Source organism: Phacochoerus africanus, chromosome 11, assembly GCF_016906955.1.
Source record: "Phacochoerus africanus isolate WHEZ1 chromosome 11, ROS_Pafr_v1, whole genome shotgun sequence".
Lineage (NCBI taxonomy): Eukaryota > Metazoa > Chordata > Mammalia > Artiodactyla > Suidae > Phacochoerus > Phacochoerus africanus.
In genome coordinates, this window is record NC_062554.1 from 41,076,619 (window position 1) to 41,096,250 (window position 19,632).

At 40.7% G+C, this 19,632-nt stretch overlaps 1 protein-coding gene across 11 annotated transcripts in view; it reads right to left on the reverse strand.

The window, feature by feature from the left end:
* Positions 1–19,632, reverse strand: part of USP28 (ubiquitin specific peptidase 28) — a 64,154-nt gene that overhangs the window by 12,607 nt on the left and 31,915 nt on the right. For 8 of the 11 annotated variants that reach the window (XM_047752102.1, XM_047752101.1, XM_047752095.1 and 5 more), the window contains 10 exons: positions 17,584–17,670; positions 16,732–16,869; positions 15,685–15,758; positions 14,720–14,799; positions 13,187–13,335; positions 9,893–10,020; positions 6,819–6,914; positions 4,925–5,104; positions 2,599–2,819; positions 1,289–1,359 (listed from right to left, as the gene is read on the reverse strand). In XM_047752102.1, the coding sequence (XP_047608058.1) occupies positions 1,289–1,359; positions 2,599–2,819; positions 4,925–5,104; positions 6,819–6,914; positions 9,893–10,020; positions 13,187–13,335; positions 14,720–14,799; positions 15,685–15,758; positions 16,732–16,869; positions 17,584–17,670 (1,224 nt within the window). Of the gene's footprint in view, positions 1–1,288; positions 1,360–2,598; positions 2,820–4,924; positions 5,105–6,025; positions 6,073–6,818; positions 6,915–9,892; positions 10,021–13,186; positions 13,336–14,719; positions 14,800–15,684; positions 15,759–16,731; positions 16,870–17,583; positions 17,671–19,632 lie in introns of those variants that run through there. The other 3 variants (XM_047752103.1, XM_047752096.1, XM_047752105.1) reach the window with 2 other exon arrangements.

The following is a 19,632-nucleotide window of genomic DNA, read 5'->3' on the forward strand; positions in this document are numbered from 1 at the left end:
AAATCTGACAAGGGCTTAGGTTACTAAAATTCAAAATTATCCCCACCCACCAGACATTAAAAAACCTCCTGTTTATGCAGTGTTTGATATGGGGTTCATATCAAAACATCAAGAGCTAACAAAAACATAGTCCTAGAATCTTCCAGGTATGACTCAGTTACTGAATCTTTAAAACCAGAGCTGAACTAGATGACCCCTTTGAGGCCTCTTTCAACTCTAAAGTTTAGGTAATGAGACCAATTTGTGTCATTCCCTCCCCATTACAAACTCAGTTTATCTAAAAACAAAATCACCACTGACGACTCATATAGAGAATAAGTTTACCACACTTGGGACCTACAAGTTTAGCAGCTCTCCTGTTCTACGCCTATTTTATGTGGCACCAAAATTTAAGGTAGCATATTTCATTATGAGTCAGTCACATGGTCCCTCTATTTCTTCTTGTGAGAAATTATCTACTTATCCGGGATAAAGGCCCTTTTAACTACATACTTGTTTGTTTCAACATGTGAAAACAAACATTTTTCCCCCCAATATGGAGAAAACAGAGCTTAAGTGCCAAATGAGCACTGATGAAAGAAAAGGAAAGTTAGCCATCAAATCAAACTTACATTTAATCAGTACCCTGACATGCTTTCACCGGAATAATACAGAAGAGCAAATGGGGAAAACCCAAGATTTACACACTGCCTTCCTGCCAGGCAACACAACCGTGCCTCCACGCAGCCCTAGGGACAGGGCCGTTCACACAGAAGCCAGCGGAGGGCAGGCCCCTAATGGGAGCCTCTTTACCCTCTCTACCCAGAATTCTACTCTAAACAAAACCATAGGTGGACAGCGGGAACTCCCGCCTGCCTGCCTTCCTTTCGGAGTTCCTAGAGAAACAAAGCACGAAAGAACGCTGCTAAATGAAGGCTCACCAAGGATCATTACTTTGGAAAGGACGGGGAACCATTCCTAGTCAGGTTCCCCCCTGAACTCTTTCAGTTACCATCTTACGATAAATTTTTATTAATGTTTAACAAACTTTCCTACGGTATGAAAAAATACCACGTGGCAAAATCAAAGACAAAATATGTTTTAGGTTCTGTTGGTGACAGAAGACATACTGCTTTTTTTTAAGCTTAAAATACGGAATAATACCTATTTCTTTCCTAAATTTATTTTTATAGCTCAGGGAAGTTCCCATTCAGTTTCCAAGAAAACTAGCAAATGATCTTCTGGTATCTACACAAGTGCCACTGGAATATGCCTTGACTACCTTCCCATCCATCAATTTTCACTCTACCTGGCGGAGGAGAGGATCACAGTACATCTGCTCAATAGTCTGTGTAGTGCTTGCAATACAATTCTTTAGATCTGTTAAAAAAAGAAAACTTCGTTAAAGTGATTTCATTCCACGTCACCCAGGCTGCTTCGGCGCTGCAGAGTCCTGTTTATCCCTGGGCTTCTTGACATTATCAACTTTCCTCTATGAACCATGAAGGACAATGCAGTTCTGAAGCAGCTAGTGCTTTATACAAAGACTGAGTTTCACAGAAGTACATTAAGACTTAAAAAATTATCTCTTATAATTGGCACCAAAATATCTTAGACAGGAAATAGCCTCCAGAAAAAGACCTTAATGGGTCAGTTGGGTGTAAAAATCTCTGTCCCAGAGACAGGACATGAAAGGAGAAAGCTAAGCAAAAGGTTGATTTCTGTGAATAAGAACTTGGGAGGAGTTCCCGTCGTGGCTCAGTGGTTAGCGAATCTGACTGGGAACCATGAGGTTTCGGGTTTGATCCCTGCCCTTGCTCAGTGGGTTAACGATCCGGCATTGCCATGAGCTGTGGTGTAGGTTGCAGACTCGGCTTGGGTCCAGCGTGGCTGTGGCTCTGGTGTAGGCCAGTGGCTACAGCTCCGATTAGACCCCTAGCCTGGGAACCTCCATTTGCCGCGAGAGCGGCCCTAGAAGTCACAAAAAGACAAAACGACAAAAAAAAAAAGAACTTGGGAGAAATCTAGGTTTTTATTATTTGTTTATGTGTCGCTCCCAGAATTAAAAAAAAAAAAAGAAAGAAGAGGAGGAGGAAAAGTCTGAGTCCTGAGGCAATGAGACCAACGGATTTTAGGAAGAGAATGCTGAATACTTCGATTTGATGTTGTGTGCGTTACTCAAACATTCTTTGTCTCATTAACCTTCAATATAGCATACTTCATGTAGAAAATACTTCAAAAGTAGAGATTCAGGAAAGCTAAATTCTAAGTTTGGGTCAACTCAAATCAGAGTTCAGATAAATTCCAAGAAAAGAAATTCAGCAGATTCAGAAAATTCTCAGCCAAAGGGAACTGTCATGAGCTTCCAAGCTTCCAGGAATTCCCAGGAATTCTGAGGAGGGGATCTAGGAGGGATCTTTTCATGGTTGTGAAATGGAATTATGTGAACCAATTGTATAAGGAACAAAAAGTACCAAAGAGGTCACAATCCCCCAACCAAAATTCAACAGTATATCCATGGCAACTGCAGGAACTGTACCCAAGATGCCTAACTTCCATGTTCTCAAACAAATAGAAAAGGTAAAGAGTAACTGTTTGAAAAGTATTAAAACAGCCGACCTTGTATATCTTGTTCAATTTCACTCCTCCACCTCTGAAGGCAGGTCTTTACAAAGTTTATCTCCTCATCTGTGACCGTTCGAGGAGCTGGATGTGCAGGCATTTCCATGGAAGACCGGGAAGGTGGAAGGGGCTGATTCACTGGCTTAGACTTGTGTGCAGAATCTTCAGAAGAAGAAAAGGTACTCTCAGCATCCGGAGACGTGCCCTCTTTGCTTGTACTGAAGGAAGATAGAAAACATGCTCACACGATAACTTCCAAAATATGCCTTAGCCTAAATGAATGTGCTTTTGTACAGCAAGCTGCTATATGGCAAAGTAAAGCTACAATTTAGTGTTTACTCATAAAGGTACTGAGCTAAGCCTTTCCTTTGTATGCATCATCCCATTCAGCAACTTGCTTTGAGGCAGGTACAATAACTATCCCTATTTTATCAGTTACAAACCCAAGCTGAAGAGAAATTAAGCCACTTAGCCAAGTTCACCCAGCTAGTAAATGAAGGACAGAGAGAGATTTAAGTGGAGATCTGCCTGGGTTTTAAGAGTCTATAGCTCCTGTTCTCCAACTACTTGTTATCATTCCTTTTCATGAAAATAGGATGAGAAGGAACATGGAAAAGACCAGAATGGGAATGGAAGAATCAAGGAATCAACTATAGTTACCAAGATGCAACTGACTGAAGTGAGATGGATAGATGGACCCGGGAACAAAACATATAAAAGAAAGTGTCAGCTGAACATCCAACTCAGAGGAATACCAAGTAGGTGGCACCCTGGGAGCATACAGGGTGAAGGACTTAAAGGCAGACAAGCCCAGCTCTACCAGTTAAATACCCAAGGAAAAGCTGGCAGCCTTGAGTAAGTATCCCAACACCTGAACTAGAAAATGTAGACGTCAACTTCCTTGCATCGTTGCTGTAAACTGAGAATAAAGTATGTAAAATAGAAATTAATTTATATACTGATTTAACTACTGCCAAACAAACTGCACAAAGACAAACCAGCAGGAATATAAAGTAAGCTTTTAACTGTACTAAGGTTTTTGTTTCACACCAAAACTGAAGAACATAAACTTCCTTTAGCTTTGACTTAAAAGAAACCTTCACTCCCTACGTCTCCCACCCTTCCTTCTCTCATACACAAAACAATGGAGAAAACCTCTTTTCCCTGAGGACCTGTACCTATGGAAAAATCAGCCCAATATAAGCAAAAGAGCAGATATCTCAATCTCAAAATTAAGATTAGACACACACACACACACACACAGAATAATATTTTTTTCTTTCTTTTTTTTTTTTTTTGCATTTTAGGGCCATACTGGCAGCATATGGAGGTTCCCAGGCTAGGGGTCCCTATAGTAGCTGTAGCTGCCAGCCACAGCAATGCCGGATCCCCCCTTTTTTTCAGACTAACTTTAAAATATAGTATCAGGCAGTACTATTTTATGGAATTAAATAGGCTGCTCAACCACTTTTAAGAAATTTAAACCATTTATATTTTATAAAGGACATGAAAACATTCTACTAAAATCCAAACACATAGGTAGAGTATAAAAGAGAAAGAACCCCCCTCCCCCTGCCTCATGCCACCCCCTGGAGATAATCACTCTTACCATTTGGTGTGTTCACTTCTACATACATAATGAATGACTATTAATATATGTGTGCGGCGGGGGTCGGAGGGATGATTAATTTTTGTTTTAAACATAGAAGTCTAACCGTTTTTAAAATACGTTCTAATGGTTCTATTAGCCAGGACATACACATCAAACTTGGTCCGAGCTGACCCCAATGGTTCCTCCAGGCTACCAAGGCTGCCACATGCAGCGGAGCTGGAGGAATCAAGGGCTCATGTGACCGGGGCCTCCCTGTCTCTTTGCTAGGTAAGCCCCTCTAGGCTGTCCTCCTCAATTTCTAGCCAGGGCTTTTTCATATTTTAATTTTCTCTTTGGGAATACGTCTCCCTGTCTGTGAAGTTTTCTTAGTTGGGCATACTCTGTAGACTAGAGAATGAGATGTTTTGCAGGATCGGGGACTAAGGTTTCCTCTGAGGAAGGCCTTTAGCGGCGGCTACTTCACAGTAAGCTCCAAGCAAGGCGGAGCAGTTCAAGACACCTCTGAAATAATCCCAGCTATCCCATGGGCGTGTGCACCAGGGGGAATTACAGTTTACCCATGTGACAGCTGGCAGAATCCTTCCATTTCAGACTAAGAGCTCACGGCCCTTGATTAGCACGGTGAGTGCTAATCAGGGGGAAAGAGGGCACACAGTTCAAATTCAACCCCAAACCCCAACCTGTACCATTTTAAAAACTTGTTTTCGTTACCTTTCCTCGGATGTCAGGTCAGAAGCTGCGCAGTGCACTGAAGACACTGGTGATGTCATGCATGCGTCACTTTGAGACAAAGTGCTTTCTGAGGCAGGTTTTGTACTAGCAAATTCAATCACGTACTTCAGCATATCCGGGAGAGGGAACCGAGCCGGGCCCGAGCCGTACTTGACATACCTAAGAGGCAGAGACAACAGAACTCTACTGCCAAGTCTGTCTTATGTTTTCAGGCTCGCTGACAAAAGATCTGTTGCATGGAGTGTCAATGAAAAGGCTTATTCCCTAAAGACTATACGGGAGTTCCTGTCCTGGCTCAGCAGTAATGAACTTGACTAGTATCCGTAAAGACTCAAGAGCGATCCCTGGCCTCGCTCAGTGGGTTAAGGATCTGGCACTGCCTCGAGCTGTGGTGTAGGTCTCAGACATGGCGTGGATCCTGTGTGGCTGTGGCTGTGGTGCAGGCCGGCGGCTGCAGCTCTGATTCAAACCCTAGTCCAGGAACTTTCATATGCTGCAGGGGCGGCCCTAAGAAGGAAAAAATCACCTTTAGTCAGGGGTGAATCCTTTCTGGTTCACAGCAGGAGACAGAGTCTAAATAGTATAGCCATTAAGTTGACTCATTGGCACAGGTAAATGCTATAATTCTGGGATTCCCTTTACAAAAGGATAGAGTCATTTCATAAGTTTCTTCTCTGAATAAAGTGAAGGACACGGACATAGAACTAGGAAGAAGGAAAACTGTCTTTTTATAACACGATGACTCAAAAGCAACCACATGTTAGAGGTAAGCAGAGAAGACACTTCATCTTCTCTAATTTGGAGGAGAAACAATGATTTCTCCTGTGGATGTGCCTGCCAGAGGGAGTTAGCTTTCACTGGAAAAGGATGTTCAATACATAAGGCTGGAGAAACTCTGAAGAACTCTGCTATTCCTTAGATCCTTGTCAGTTACTGGCTTTTTTTGAGCTTTCATACATCAGGTATATCTGATTGTATAAAAACAATTTAAAATTTCCAGCCTTATGAATATCACTCAAACCTTAAAAGTGAAATACTGCCGCAGGTATAAAGTCCTGTAAATCACTTCCAGGACAGTACCTGAGGCATCGGTCTTCAGCTGAAGTCGATATTAAGACAACCAGATGATGGGTCACAACACCTCTTGGAGAAGGTCTTCCTAAGTGAGAGGGATGGAGTTGGGGAGGGGCGCCCACAGGTGCAGGGTCTTCCCTGGGCTGCCAAGCAAAGTTCTGCCTCTGCTCCCTGACCTGGCAATGATGTGGATGGAGGTCAGGTGGTGGCAGCAGCAAAACTGCTATGCAGATAAAGGGGAAAAAAGCCAATGACATTGCATGGGATTTCCTTCCTAAGTGACTCCCTAGGAAGTCACAGGGTGATTCCACACAAACAGCCCACACAAAACAGATGAACAAAAGGGAAAGGTCTTTCCACGGGAGAAAGGACGTAGCGTGTCAGAAATACAAGCCCTCAATTTGAGTCAGTACGGCTTTAGGGAGAACACTACCCTTTTACCTTTCCCAGGCACCTCAAAAACTGCCTTCCCAAGACAAGAGGATTAGAGTTTTGTGAGTTACTTCTCCTGTATTTGTAAAAAAGATGGCAAGGGGAGTAGAAAGAGAAAGGGCTGTGAAATCAGAGCTCTTGAGTACACTACCAGGAACTAACTATGTGATGACTACAGCCCATGGATACTATTAGCTCATCTTAAAGACTGCTTCACACTTAGAAATAAACTTTTCTTAGCTATTTTATAAAACACACTGGTTAATACTTAAACTCTGAATTAATTTTTAGATATAAGCAAATTATCCAATTTTAACATCCCACTCTATCTTCCACATTTCTAAGTACAAAGGTGTCTATGACTCACCTTTCCAGTTTTTGCTGCAGAACTTTTATTTCTTCTTTCAACTTTCGAATACACTCCCTCTTACTTCGAATAAGCTCTTTGCTCCTGTACATGTACCTAAGCAAATGATTATCCCACATGCAGTTTATATTTAAAAATATGAATGACACAAAACTGCAGCAAACTTGAGATTCAAGTTAACTGCCTTAATTAGCCAAAAGACATTTATGAAAACACAGAGCTAACATATTTAATGGTGAAAGACTGAACAATTTCCTAAGATCAGGAACAATCCAAGAATGCTCACTCTTGCCTCATCTACTCAATGTTTTACTACAGACATAGCCAGTGCAAAACGGACGGGGGGAGGAAAGAAAAGTTATACAGATAGTAAAGGAAGAAGTAGAAGTGTCCTTAGTTGCAGATAACACAATGATCTACACAGGAAATCTCAAGGAATCTACAAAAATGCATCAGAACTAATAAGTGAATTTACTAAGGTCAAAGGATATAAATTTAAAAAAAGGGGGGAATCCACTGCATTTTTGTATACTCGTAACAACAAATGAAAAGTAGAGTTTGAAAAAAGCTTATAATAGCATCAAAGCAATAATTATTTAGGGATAAACAATCAGATATGCCTAAGAATGTCACACAAAAAAATATAAATCACTGCTGAAAGAAATGAAGACTTAAATAAATGGAGCTATACCATGTTCGTGGTTTGAAGGACTAAAAATTGTTTCAAGTTCTCCAAATTGATTTGTAAGTTCAACACAATCCCAATCAAATTCCCAATAACCTGGGAGTTCCCACTCTGGTGTGGTGGGTTAAGAATCTGACTGCTATGGCTCGATCCCCAGTTTCATTCCCAGCCTGGCACAGTGGGCAGAGTGGGTTAAGGATCTGGTGCTGCCACAATTGTGGCACAGGTTGTAGCTGTGGCTTGGACTCAGTCCCTGGTCCAAGAACTTCCATATGATGTGAACGCAACCAAAAAAAAAAAAAAACCCAATAGTTACTAGGAGTTTTATAAGCTGATTCCAGTATTTAGACAGAAATGAACCAGAATAGCCAAAACAACTTAGGAAAAAGAAGAACAAAGTGGGAGGTTTATACCATGTGATGTCAAAATTTATAATAAAATCGCAGTGATCAAGACAATGTGCCCTGGCATAAGATTACATAATATAATAAAATCTCTAGAAAAAGACTCACAAATATAAGCTCAACTCATGTTTGAAAAAAGTACCAAGATAATTCAATGGGGGAAAGAGAGTCTCTTCAACAAATGGTACTGGAATTAACCAGACATGCACATGCCTCCTTACCCCATGTGGCAAAACAAACAAACAAACAAAAAAAACCCTTTCCTCATACTATATACAAAAATAAACTCAAAAATGGGTCATAGACACAAATATGAGTTAAAATTATAAAATTTCTAGCATTAAAAAAAAGAAAAGAAAACTTTTGTGACCTTGGGTTGGCAGGTTTCTTAGAACACAAAAAAGCCCTAACTATAAAGGGCAACTGACTCCAACGAAACTAAAAAATCCTGCTCTTCTAAGAACATGGAAAAGGTAAGAAGAGATAGAAAATACCTGGATTTGTATCTATAATATATATAAAGCACTCTTACAACTCAGTATGAACACAATCAACCAAATTAAAAAGCAGACAAAAGATATAAACAGACGCTTCACCTAAGAAAATATACAGATGACCATTAATGATGCACATGAAAAGACGCTCAACATCATTAGTTATCATCAGGGAAACACAAATCAAAAGACAATTAAGATATTCTGGAGTCTTCGTCGTGGCTCACTGGTTAACCAACCTGACTGGTATCCATGAGGATGTGGGTTCCATCCTTGGCCTTGCTCAGTGGGTTAAGGATCTCGTGTTGCAATGAGCTGTGGTGTAGGCCTGCAGCTTCAGCTCTGATTGGACCCCTAGCCTGGGAACCTCCATATGCTGCACTCGTGGCCCTAAAAAGCCCTAAAAAAGACCAAAAACAAGACAAACAAACAAAAAACCACACCTAGAATGGCTAAAATTTAAAAGACTAATTCCAAGTATTGGTGAGGATTGGGAGCAAATGCAGCACTTATAGACTGCTAATAGGAATGCAAAATTGTACAGCCACTTTAGGAAACAGTTTGGAAACAGCTTATAAAGTAAAAATATACTTTTCATATGACACCCAGTAATCTTAACTCCCAGGTATTTTACCCAGAAGTACTGAAAACCACACCAAGACTTTTATGTGAAACTCATAGTAGCTTTATTCATAACTGCCTAAAACGGAATACATCTGAGATATCCATCACTAGTTAATGGAAAAAATATTGTGGGGCATCCCTACAATGTATTACTACTCAATAATATTAAGAAAGAAATCACTGATACATGTAACATGGATGAATTTCAAAAACATTATTCTAAGTGAAAGAAAACAGCCACAACAGGGTTCACGCTGAATATTCATGTCCCTAATTATGACCTTAAGAAATGACAAAACTACGGGGCTAAAAACAAGTAAGTATTGTCTGAGGGTCAGGGAAAGGGCCTGACTGCAAAGGGGCAGGAGGGGACCTTCTGAGGGATGGAAACATTCTACCTCTTGACCGTGATGGTGTCTACATTAGCTGAATACATTGGTCAAAACCCATTGGCTGTACACCTAGAAATGGTAACATTTCTTTATATGTAAACTACATGTTAATAAAACAGACTTTAAAGAGATCAAATTCTACAAGTTTGTCTAGGATTTTTTCCCCACAAAAATACAAATAATATTTAGATGAAAAAGAAATACACCGCAGCTACTCCAGATACTGTTTATCACTGGAGGCAAGAGAGCTTTCACCTAAGGCCTAGCTACTCCAATTGTCGTCCAGGGATCAGAAACATCAATAGCATCATCCATCCTAAGATCTTCTTAGAGTTGCAAACTCTTAGGCCCCAACCTAGATCTACTGCATCCAAATCTGCATATCATCAAGACCTCCAGGTGAGTTCTATGTACAATATACTTAGTCACTCCTACTGCTGCAGCACATCAAGAAGACAATCAACACAGGACTCACCTGTCCATATAAATGATCTGAGGAAATTCCAGCTTATTGTGAATTTTCTCTGGCTGACCAAGGGACTGATTAAACTCAAATCTTGAGAGTTCAAAAGTCAACACTGGAGGTAGTTTTGTAAACCAACGCTGTGTCAGGGGTAAAAATGCGGGAGAGAAAAGTTAGTTTTTGGAAATAGCAATAGCCAGACCTAAACTATCCCCCCATCAGACTTTTTTCTTTTGGTATAGAATTTACATTTAAATAAAACTCACATTAGAGTTTTGTTTTGTTTTTTTAAATCCCCAATAGTACAATGACCACTTAGAATCATGCCTCCTTAGAGAATATGGTTAAACACCCCTCAAGACTCCAAATTTACGAGCCAATGAATAACATTTTAACTCATGTATCATCCTCAGAAATGATGACCCTTAAATATGTAAACTGCACGAAGAATCTACACACGAAGTTCCTGCCACGCGTAGTGGGTTAAAAATCTGACTACAGGAGTTCCTGTCATGGCTCAGCAGAAACAAATCTGACTAGGAACCATGAGGTTGCAGGTTCAAACCCTGGCCTCGCTCAGTGGGTTAAGGATGCAGCGTTGCCATAAGCTGTGCTGTAGATTGCAGACGTGTCTCTGATGTGGGCTGACGGATACAGCTCCGATTTGACACCTAGCCTGGGAATTTCCAAATGCCTCAGCTGCAGCCCCAAAAAAAGACAAAAAGACAAAAAAAAAAAAGACTACAGTGGCTTAGGTTACTGCGGAGGTGCAGGTTTGATCTCCAGCCCAATACAGTGGGTTAAAGGATCCAGTGTTGCCACAGCTGCAACTTGGATTCAGTCCCTGGTCTAGGAACTTCCATATGCTGCAAGTGCAGCCATAAAAAATTTTTTTAAAAAATGGAAAAAAAGAAAAAAGAACCAAAGAACCTATACACTATTCATCAGATCATCAGTATTCAAGAAATTTAAATCCTGAAGAAAATGGCTAGCCTAACCTAACCAAATAATTAGAAATTGACTAAAAAGACTAATATATGTATATATTTCTTATACTATTTACAGTCTATCAACCAAAATTTAAATCCCCTTTATTTCTGAAAGAGAAACTTGAAATAGCCTCATAATGAGTTCTCAAGTTTGAGAAAATCCCTGAATTTTAAGAATTTACAGATCTCATAAAAAAACTTAGTCAAATCAACCTATAATATTACCTAGAGTTTTAAGAAAAGAAAGCACTGAGTTATAAAAAAAAGATCTCAATGGTTACTGATCACAGATAAGGAAAGGCACTTTTGCTCAATTCACCTGTACACCAGAGGTCTTATGAACAGCTTTATAATAATGTTCCCTTTACCAAAGGCACGCATAGCTGCGTTCCTTCTATGCACCCTTGTCGGCATGAGGTGAATCCAGATGGCCTGCCTGACCACCTCGGGGATAAATCCAAAAAGGCATTATTTTCTTCTCTCTCTCTCTTTTTAACAGAGAGGTCCCATTCATGAATAAAGGTCTCCAAAGGTCTAACGAACATTCCTTCTGTTTTCTAAGAGCATCATCAGCTCTGCACAGATGGTAGAGACGTTATGCTGCCCCCCAACCAGGAATTAATACTTTCCTTGAAGAGCTCCCTCCCAGTTCCAACACTGCTCTACGCCTAATGCATTTTAACAAGGCTCATGTTAGGTTCCCTATTTAATTCCAGAAAGATTTTCTTCCTCATAAAGTAATTACTGAGGTGGACTCATTTAAGGCACAATTCTGTTTCAAAATACATATGATAAAGGAGTTCCCACTATGGCACAGTGGGTTAAAAATCCAACTGCAATGGTTGAGGTTGCTGTGGAGACACAGGTTCGATCCCCAGCCTGGCACAGTGGGTTAAAGTATCCGGTGTTGCCATGGCTGCAGCTCAAGGAGTTCAATTCCTAGCCCATAAACTTCCATGTGCCACAGGTGTGGCCATTAAAAAAAAAAAAAGTAAAAGAATTATACACACACACACACACACACACACAAACACACAAATATAAATGATGAAAGGAGAACAATCCACGCTGTGTGGTGCTGGCAATTGTGCTACAATTGTAACTCACAAATTTTTGAAAATTAAAGTCTAGTTGATTATTAATATTGTGCCAATTTCCACTGTACAGCAAAGTGACTCAGTCATACATATATATATCCTTTTTCTTATATTATCTTCCATCATGGTCTATCCCAAGAGACTGGATATAGTTCCCTGTGCTGTACAGCAGGACCTCAGTGCTTAGCCATTCTAAATGTAACAGTTTGCATCTACCAACCCCAAACTCCCTGTCCATCCCACTCCCTCCCACTTTCCCCTTGGCAACCACAAGTCTGTTCTCTATGTCTATGAGTGTGTTTCTGTTCTGTAGATAAGGTTCATTTGTGCCATATTTTAGATTCCGCATATAAGTGGTATCATATGGTATTTGTCTTTCTCTTTGTGACTTACTTCACTTAGTATGAGAATCTCTAGTTGCATCCATGTTGCTGCAAATGGAATAACTCAATAATTCTTAATATAACTTTAAGATGTTAATTACTTTTCTCTCCCTGTAACTTCCCTCTTTGTAACCCACAAAAATAAATAAATGAATTTTAAATTTTAAAAAATTTAGGAGTGCCCATCGTGGCTCAGCGGTTAACAAACCTGACTAGTATACATGAGGACAGGGGTTCGATCCCTGGCCCTGTTCAGTGGGTTAAGGATCTGGTGTTGCCGTGAGCTGTGGTGTAGGTCACAGACACGGCTCAGATCCTGCATTGCTATGGGTGTGGTGCAGGTCGGGAGCTGTAGCTCTGATTGGACCCCTAGCCTGGGAACCTCCATGTGCTGTGGGTGAGGCCCCAAAATGACAAAAAAAATAAATAAAATAAAAAATAAAAAAATTAAAGCAACAGTAAATACTATCCTAGGGAAAATATTCTAAATGACATACCATAGGAGTTAATCACTATATTTTTACTCCCCAAAAATATGGAGGCAGGGGGTTCTCACTAATCAAGTATAGGTAGGCTTCAGCAAAAAGAGAGAAACTTGATCATACTTAAAACATCAGAAGCAGCACCTTTATAGGTTGAACTCAAATTCATACAAGAATTTATTAAACACTAAGACTCACTACTCTTATCAACTCATGAGAAACTTCAGACTAGTCCAAGTTCTGTTAAGTGTAAAGTTATTTAACACATGATGTGAAAACAGTTTGCCCTAAAACTCAGTCCAGCCTACTTAGCTGGCTGTATCACTGGCAAAGCAAACAAGAATATCCAGCTCACCTCTTGTCCATACTTCACTGAATGATCGGAAGGAAGTGTCTCAAGGTCACCCTCCACCATGGCCCCTTCCAAACATTCGTCTAAGTTGCGATAACCATTTACCTGAAGGGGGTACTGGCCGAAGGTCTCGTTGTTACAAAATGGCTTTCCTAGACAAAAAAACAGATTGCTTTTTTTAAAAGACATCACACTGCTATCCTAAGCTTTTTCCTGGAATCACAGAAACAAGTTAATTCAGCAACTTGCTGAGAACTGGGTGAAGTATACTTAGCCTTTATGGCTCCTCTAATGAACCAGTGGATCCAGGCACAGATCATTAACAACTGCTAACATCACAAAAAGAAAAGACTATCAGACATTGTATGCCTCCTGATCAAAAACTGTCTGACAACCTGCAAATTAGTCTTGACTAATTAAAAAGCCTTATCTGGAAGTTCCCATTGTGGCTCGGGGTTAAGAACTCAATATAGTGTCTGCGAGGATGTGGGTTCGACCCCTGGCCTCTCTCAGTGGGTTAAGGATTTGGTGTTGCCGCAAGCTGTGGTATAGGTCACAGAGGCAGCTCGGACCTGGAGTTGCTATAGCTGTGGCGTAGGCTGGCAGCTGGAGCTCCAATTTGACCCCTAGGCTGGGAACCTCCATATACCATGGGTGTGGTCCTAAAAAGAAAGAAAAAAGAAAAAAGTCTTATCTGAATCTGGTCAAACTAGATCCAATTATCAATTTACAAAAAGAGAAAGAACATGTTAAACTCTATCAGTTATGGAAGCAGCAAAATTTTAGACTATAGAGAATATAAGAGAACAAACAACCTAATTTCTTAAAAACTACATTTCAAAGATGAAAGAATGAAGGAATAGGTAGTCTGCAGATTCCGAAAAGAACTTAAAAGATATATTAACCAATCACAAATGAACCACATTTGGGTCCTGATTAAAACTGTCAAAAAATATATATGGGGAAGTGTATTTATTTTTACACACATAAAATTATCTACTTATATACCTATAATATTATTAAACAAATTGGATAGGTGAACACTTGACTAGTTATTTGATATTAAGAAACGCTGTTTATTTGCAGTGACAATGGCATCAGATCGTTTTAGGAAGGCTATCAGAGGGGTGGAAAAACAGGGGTTAGATGGAGACGATTGGCCATGTGTCCAACATGCAGCTTAGAGAGGCGCCTATAGTAACAACATCTTTGGCAGTCTCACTCAATGACACCTCGAGATTAGAAACCATGCTGGAAGACATGACATGGAGAAAACTGTTAACATCAGTATCCGGCTGACATTAATACTAGATTTGAGCTGGGCAAATATTACACAATTCAAAGACAAACACTGTGCCCATTTTACAGAGGAAGAAACTGAGGATCCATGACCTCACGTTGTTTGTCCATGATCACACACAATACTAAGAGGCAGAACCAGTATTTGGACCTACATTTGTCTGACACTCAAGCCTTTTCGCAGTAATACAGATGTGGTCACAGGTCTAGAATTAACATGTAGAGCAGAGAACGTACCTTCACGAACCCCTTCAGTGAGGAAAGTACCATAGAATAGCTGCACCATTGGATTTTCAGATTTATTCCTGGGATTGCTACTTTTAAGACAAGGAAACAATTCTGTATCATTTGGATCAGATAAACAATACACTAAACCCAACCATCATTCAAAAGCAAAAATAATACATTTTCATCAATCTCCAAAGGGCCAGATATGGTCTAAAATAAATGACAGATTGGATCAGCTCAAATACTCATTAAACAAGTGTATGCCTGGAACTGTGCTAAATTCTGGAGAGATCAAGACAAAAGGCATGATCCCTGGCCTTACAGAGCTGAAAGTCTAATAGGGGAGTCACACATGCAAATACGTATAGGTCTATACAGTCAATATACATTCATATCGAGTGACAGAAATATACAAAGTATAGAAGTCATATAAAAGTAAGAATGAACCCTCTTATGCAGTTTTACACAAGACAAATGAAATGAAAAGTTTATTTCTATAAGCCCATCTTAGTTTATTATTAATCGTATAAGGTACTATTTGCACAGTTGTATGTGCACTTCTATCTAGAGTTAAAAAAAAATTTTAGGAATCTAATCTCTCTGGCTCTGTATTCAGCAAGGGATATTTATATTCTTTGCCCTGAATTTCATTTCTGTCAGTGACCAAAATAATTAAATCCAATATATCCATATTATACCACCATTTTCACATTAAGGACTGATTTCATTTTTTAGTACCTTTTACAGCACAGGTTATGACTTTAACCAACCTAATAGTTATGGCCCCTTTACTTAAAAGTTGTAGGTTCATATGGTTATCCATAGCCTTAGAGGGGTATAAATAAGACAAATATGCATAGTTACCCCATGGGGTTTGGTAAAAATTGGTAATTACTACATAAGAAGAATTATATCCCCCCTATCATAATTCTCACTGAACCAGAAGGAGGTACGAGCAAATCCTCAACACTCACTTAACATTAACGGCTAGCTGGAATGCGTCCTCTAGCCAATCCAGGAGCTTGTGTGTGAATTCACTCACATCTTGCTACAAGAGAGGCACAAATCACGTAAGAGTTAGACCCAACACTATACTTAGGGAAATGAAAATCTGCCCTTATCCCACCAATGATTAAGATTCTATCTATTACTATGAAAGGATTTCTTTGTCAGGGCCAAATATCATGAAGATCCAAGGAGCACTGGAAGCCAGCTACTGTAGATAATGCAGAAGGCCTTAGGCCACCTCTGCCTAGGAGGAAACTGGAAAGCTACCCCTCCCGGCCACATCTATTTGTAATGAACTAACAAATAAAATCTTCCAGGGAGACCTTTAGAAAAGATCCAAAGACCAGACTGTACTCCTTTAGAACAATATGAGATCTGAAAGGAGAAAGCAAACTTTCATAAAATGTTCTGAGAATTCTGTAGAACTGGAGGACCTCTAGACAAATGGAGAAAAAAAGGAATTCTATGAGGAAGAAGTTTCTCTAAGAGTGACAGCTTTGATTTTAATCAGAGGTTGGAAAAAGCAACAAACTAGTGTCTAGAAGAGAAAGATTGTTCAGAAAAGTCACTGAACTCAGGCTTAGCTAGTTTTAAAATAGGATTTCTATCTGGGCCATCCCAAGACAAAGGTGCAGACGAAGGACGGACTCTCCTTTTCTCCATGACCCTTTGCCATGATTCACTGAGGTTATTTTCCAATCTCCTCCCTTCTACTTCGACAGTCCCTGGAAAATTATATTCTTTCTACCATTTTTTTCTTCCTTCCTTTAGAACCACCAGCAACACCCCTCCCCGCACATGAGAGACACAGACACAGACACACACGTTCTTTTTACCACCTGTTCCTGCCTTCAGCACTCACTCTAAAGGGCAAAAGGAGGCACCCAGAGTCCTGTTTAATCGTGTTCACAGCATATGACACAATTAGAACAAAGCACCATCACAGTACTATTAACAAGGCATCATCTCAAACTCCAAAGTTGAGGCAAAACGAGGATTAAGACTTCCTGTACCTGCTGTTCCTCAGGTGATCGGAACGCTCCCTTTAAGAGGTCCAGGGCTGCTGAAGGGTCTACGAACTTGCGATTTGATCCTATCATCAGAGCAAACAAGTACTGAAGCTCCTGCATAAACACGATATTTCTCTTTTCCTGCAGGAAAGAGAGCGATGTGTGCACTCTTACAACCTCGTGCTTGGAAAGTGGGAACGCATAAAGAGAAAAGCTGTCAGTGATCCCTCCCTGATTTCTGTTTACAGAGATCTAGATTGGAGTCAGGTCTCGAACTTTGTTTTGGGGAAGGTCTGTGAAGGGACTGCCCTAAACTCAAGAACATCTATGGAGAAATAGAGAACACTACAGAAAGAGGCAAAGTGATGATTTTCTAGAGCCACTGGCCTCCCTCCTGTGAAGGTCAAATCCTGGGAAGGGCTAGAGATCTTGGCAGGAGACCACATCCTCTGGCAAGAATGGATGGAAGTCTCTTCGAAGAAGGCCCAGCAGGCCTGCGGCATCGGGTCATCCACGCTGTAATGCTAGTGCGAGGGGCGCAAGGAGCTGGAAGGAGGTGCAGACCAAGCAGGCCTCCTGACTCTCCCCGTTCTCCTCCCAGAGGCAGAAAAGCTGAGGCTGTCAGGGTGACTCACCACTTTCTTGGAACTGTTTATCTGATTTTATTCCTGCTTAACTTTACATTTTTGGAAACCCTTATTTCTTGTCACAAAGAAAGAAAATGAGCCATTTGAAAAGAAAAATCAATGTTGCACAAGCCAAAGAGCATCAAAGGGACCAGCTTTAACCAAAATGTAAAGGCCGTTGGGATGCCAGGGACTGAACAACAGGAAAGATTCCTCAGCACCAATTTACCGCGTGACTTGGACAGTTTTCAAGTGCGTTCTGTGGTCGACTATAGCCGAGGACGAGTCTGCGAAATTCAGGCAACTGAAAGAGAGACTGAAAAAAAAGATATGAATTAACAGCATTTCTGTCAAAATAACGGCAGCAAAAAAAAAAAAAAAAATTTACCTTAAAAGTATGTTTAACTGTCAACTTAGTAATTCTGTCTAAAGAAATAATAATGGCTACGTATAAAAATTTAGCCTAAAGAATGTTAGCCCTTTTAAGGGAAAAACTGGAAACAACTGAATGGCTAACAACAAGAAAAGATTAAATAAACTATAGTACATCTGTATAACAGATGTTCATATAGTCATTAAAATACTGTAGAAAAAATGTTTTCATAAAAGGGACTACTACACAGTAGTGAAAATGCATCATGAAGAGCTACATACATCAACATGGATACATATTCTGCGTGAGAAAAAGGTGCAGAAGAATAAAGAGTGTGATATTGTTTACATCAAGTTTAGTTATATATAAAACATGGCAGACTGCTCAGGGATAGATACAGGTATGGCTGCATCTGTGGGGAAGGAGAACCTAATAGTACAGGGATCAGAATCATTTCTTTCTAAAGTTGGGTGTGAGCAGATCGGTGTTTACTATTCACTGTTCTTTGTCATAAGAATTGTATTTTAGGAGTTTCCATCGGGGTTCATCAGAAACTTATCAGACTAGGAACCATAAGGTTGGCCTCTCTCAGTGGGTTAAGGATCTGATGTTGCAGTGGCTGTGGTGTAGGCTGGCAGCTGTAGCTCTGATTAGACCCCTAGCCTGGGAACCTCCATATGCCACAGGTACAGCCCTAAAAAGACAAAAAAAAAATTATATTTTAAGTTTTGGTTTTTTTTTTGGGCTTTCTAGGGTCACACTCGCAGCATATGCAGGTTCCCAGGCTAGGGGTTCAATTGGAGCTACAGCTGCCAGCCTACACCACAGCTAACGGCAACACTGGATCCTTAACCCACTGAACGAGGCCAGGAATTGAACCCACAACCTCATGTTTCCTAGTCAGATTCGTCCCTACTGCGCCACGATGGGAACTCCTACTTTAAGAAATTTTTTACACCAGATATCTGGTGGGCAGAATTGGGGACGAATTCCTTTTTTTGTTTATAAATCATACATTTTCCAACTATGATTATCTTTTGAAAGTTAATGTTTTCTAAAAAAAAATCTCTTGTGCAGTTCCCGCTGTGGTGCGATGGGATCAGTGACGTCTCTGGAGCACTGAGATGCAGGTTTGATCCTCACCCCCAGCACAGTGGGTTAAGGATCTGGCATTGTCACAGCTGTGGCTTAGGTAGCAACTGAGGCTCGGATCTAATCCCTGGCCAGGGAACTCCATATGCCACAGATGGCCAAAAAAAAAAAATTTCTTGTATGAACGTAACTCCTCACCCCAACATATCCCTCAAATAAAAAACCCTCCAGCCCACAAACTGGAACTCTTTTTTGTTTGTTTTCCTTTTTATGGCCATACCCACAGCAAATGTAAGTTCCCAGGCTAGGGGTAGCATCAGAGTTGCAGCTGCAGGCCTACACCACAGCTTGCAGCAACACCAGATCCTTAACCCACCAAGCCACAATGGAACTCCCCAGATTAGAACTCTTGAAGCAGCATCCTGGGTAGCCAATAGGCCTCTGACCTCCCTCACTCCATCACAAGCCCTACTGGGATTCAGCCAACAGGAGGAGTGCACACCTGGACTGGGAACTAAAGTCAGGTTGGGCTGTGATATCAAAGTTCTGTCTGGAGCCAGGGCTGGGATGCTCAGCTCCAAACACAGCCCACTCTCCTCTCTCCCTATCTCCCCTCTCTACCAAGCGCATCTTTCTTCCTCCAGGCTTCATCCCTACCCTGCTGACTACCCCCTAACATTTTCCAGGACTTCTGTTCCACCCTGAGAAAGAAAAATGCCTTTACGCTTTCAAGTCCCTTCACTCCGCTTCCTCACCTTCGCCAAAATCTGGCTTCCCCCAAAGATGCTGTTACTCTTAAAAACGACCAGAGCA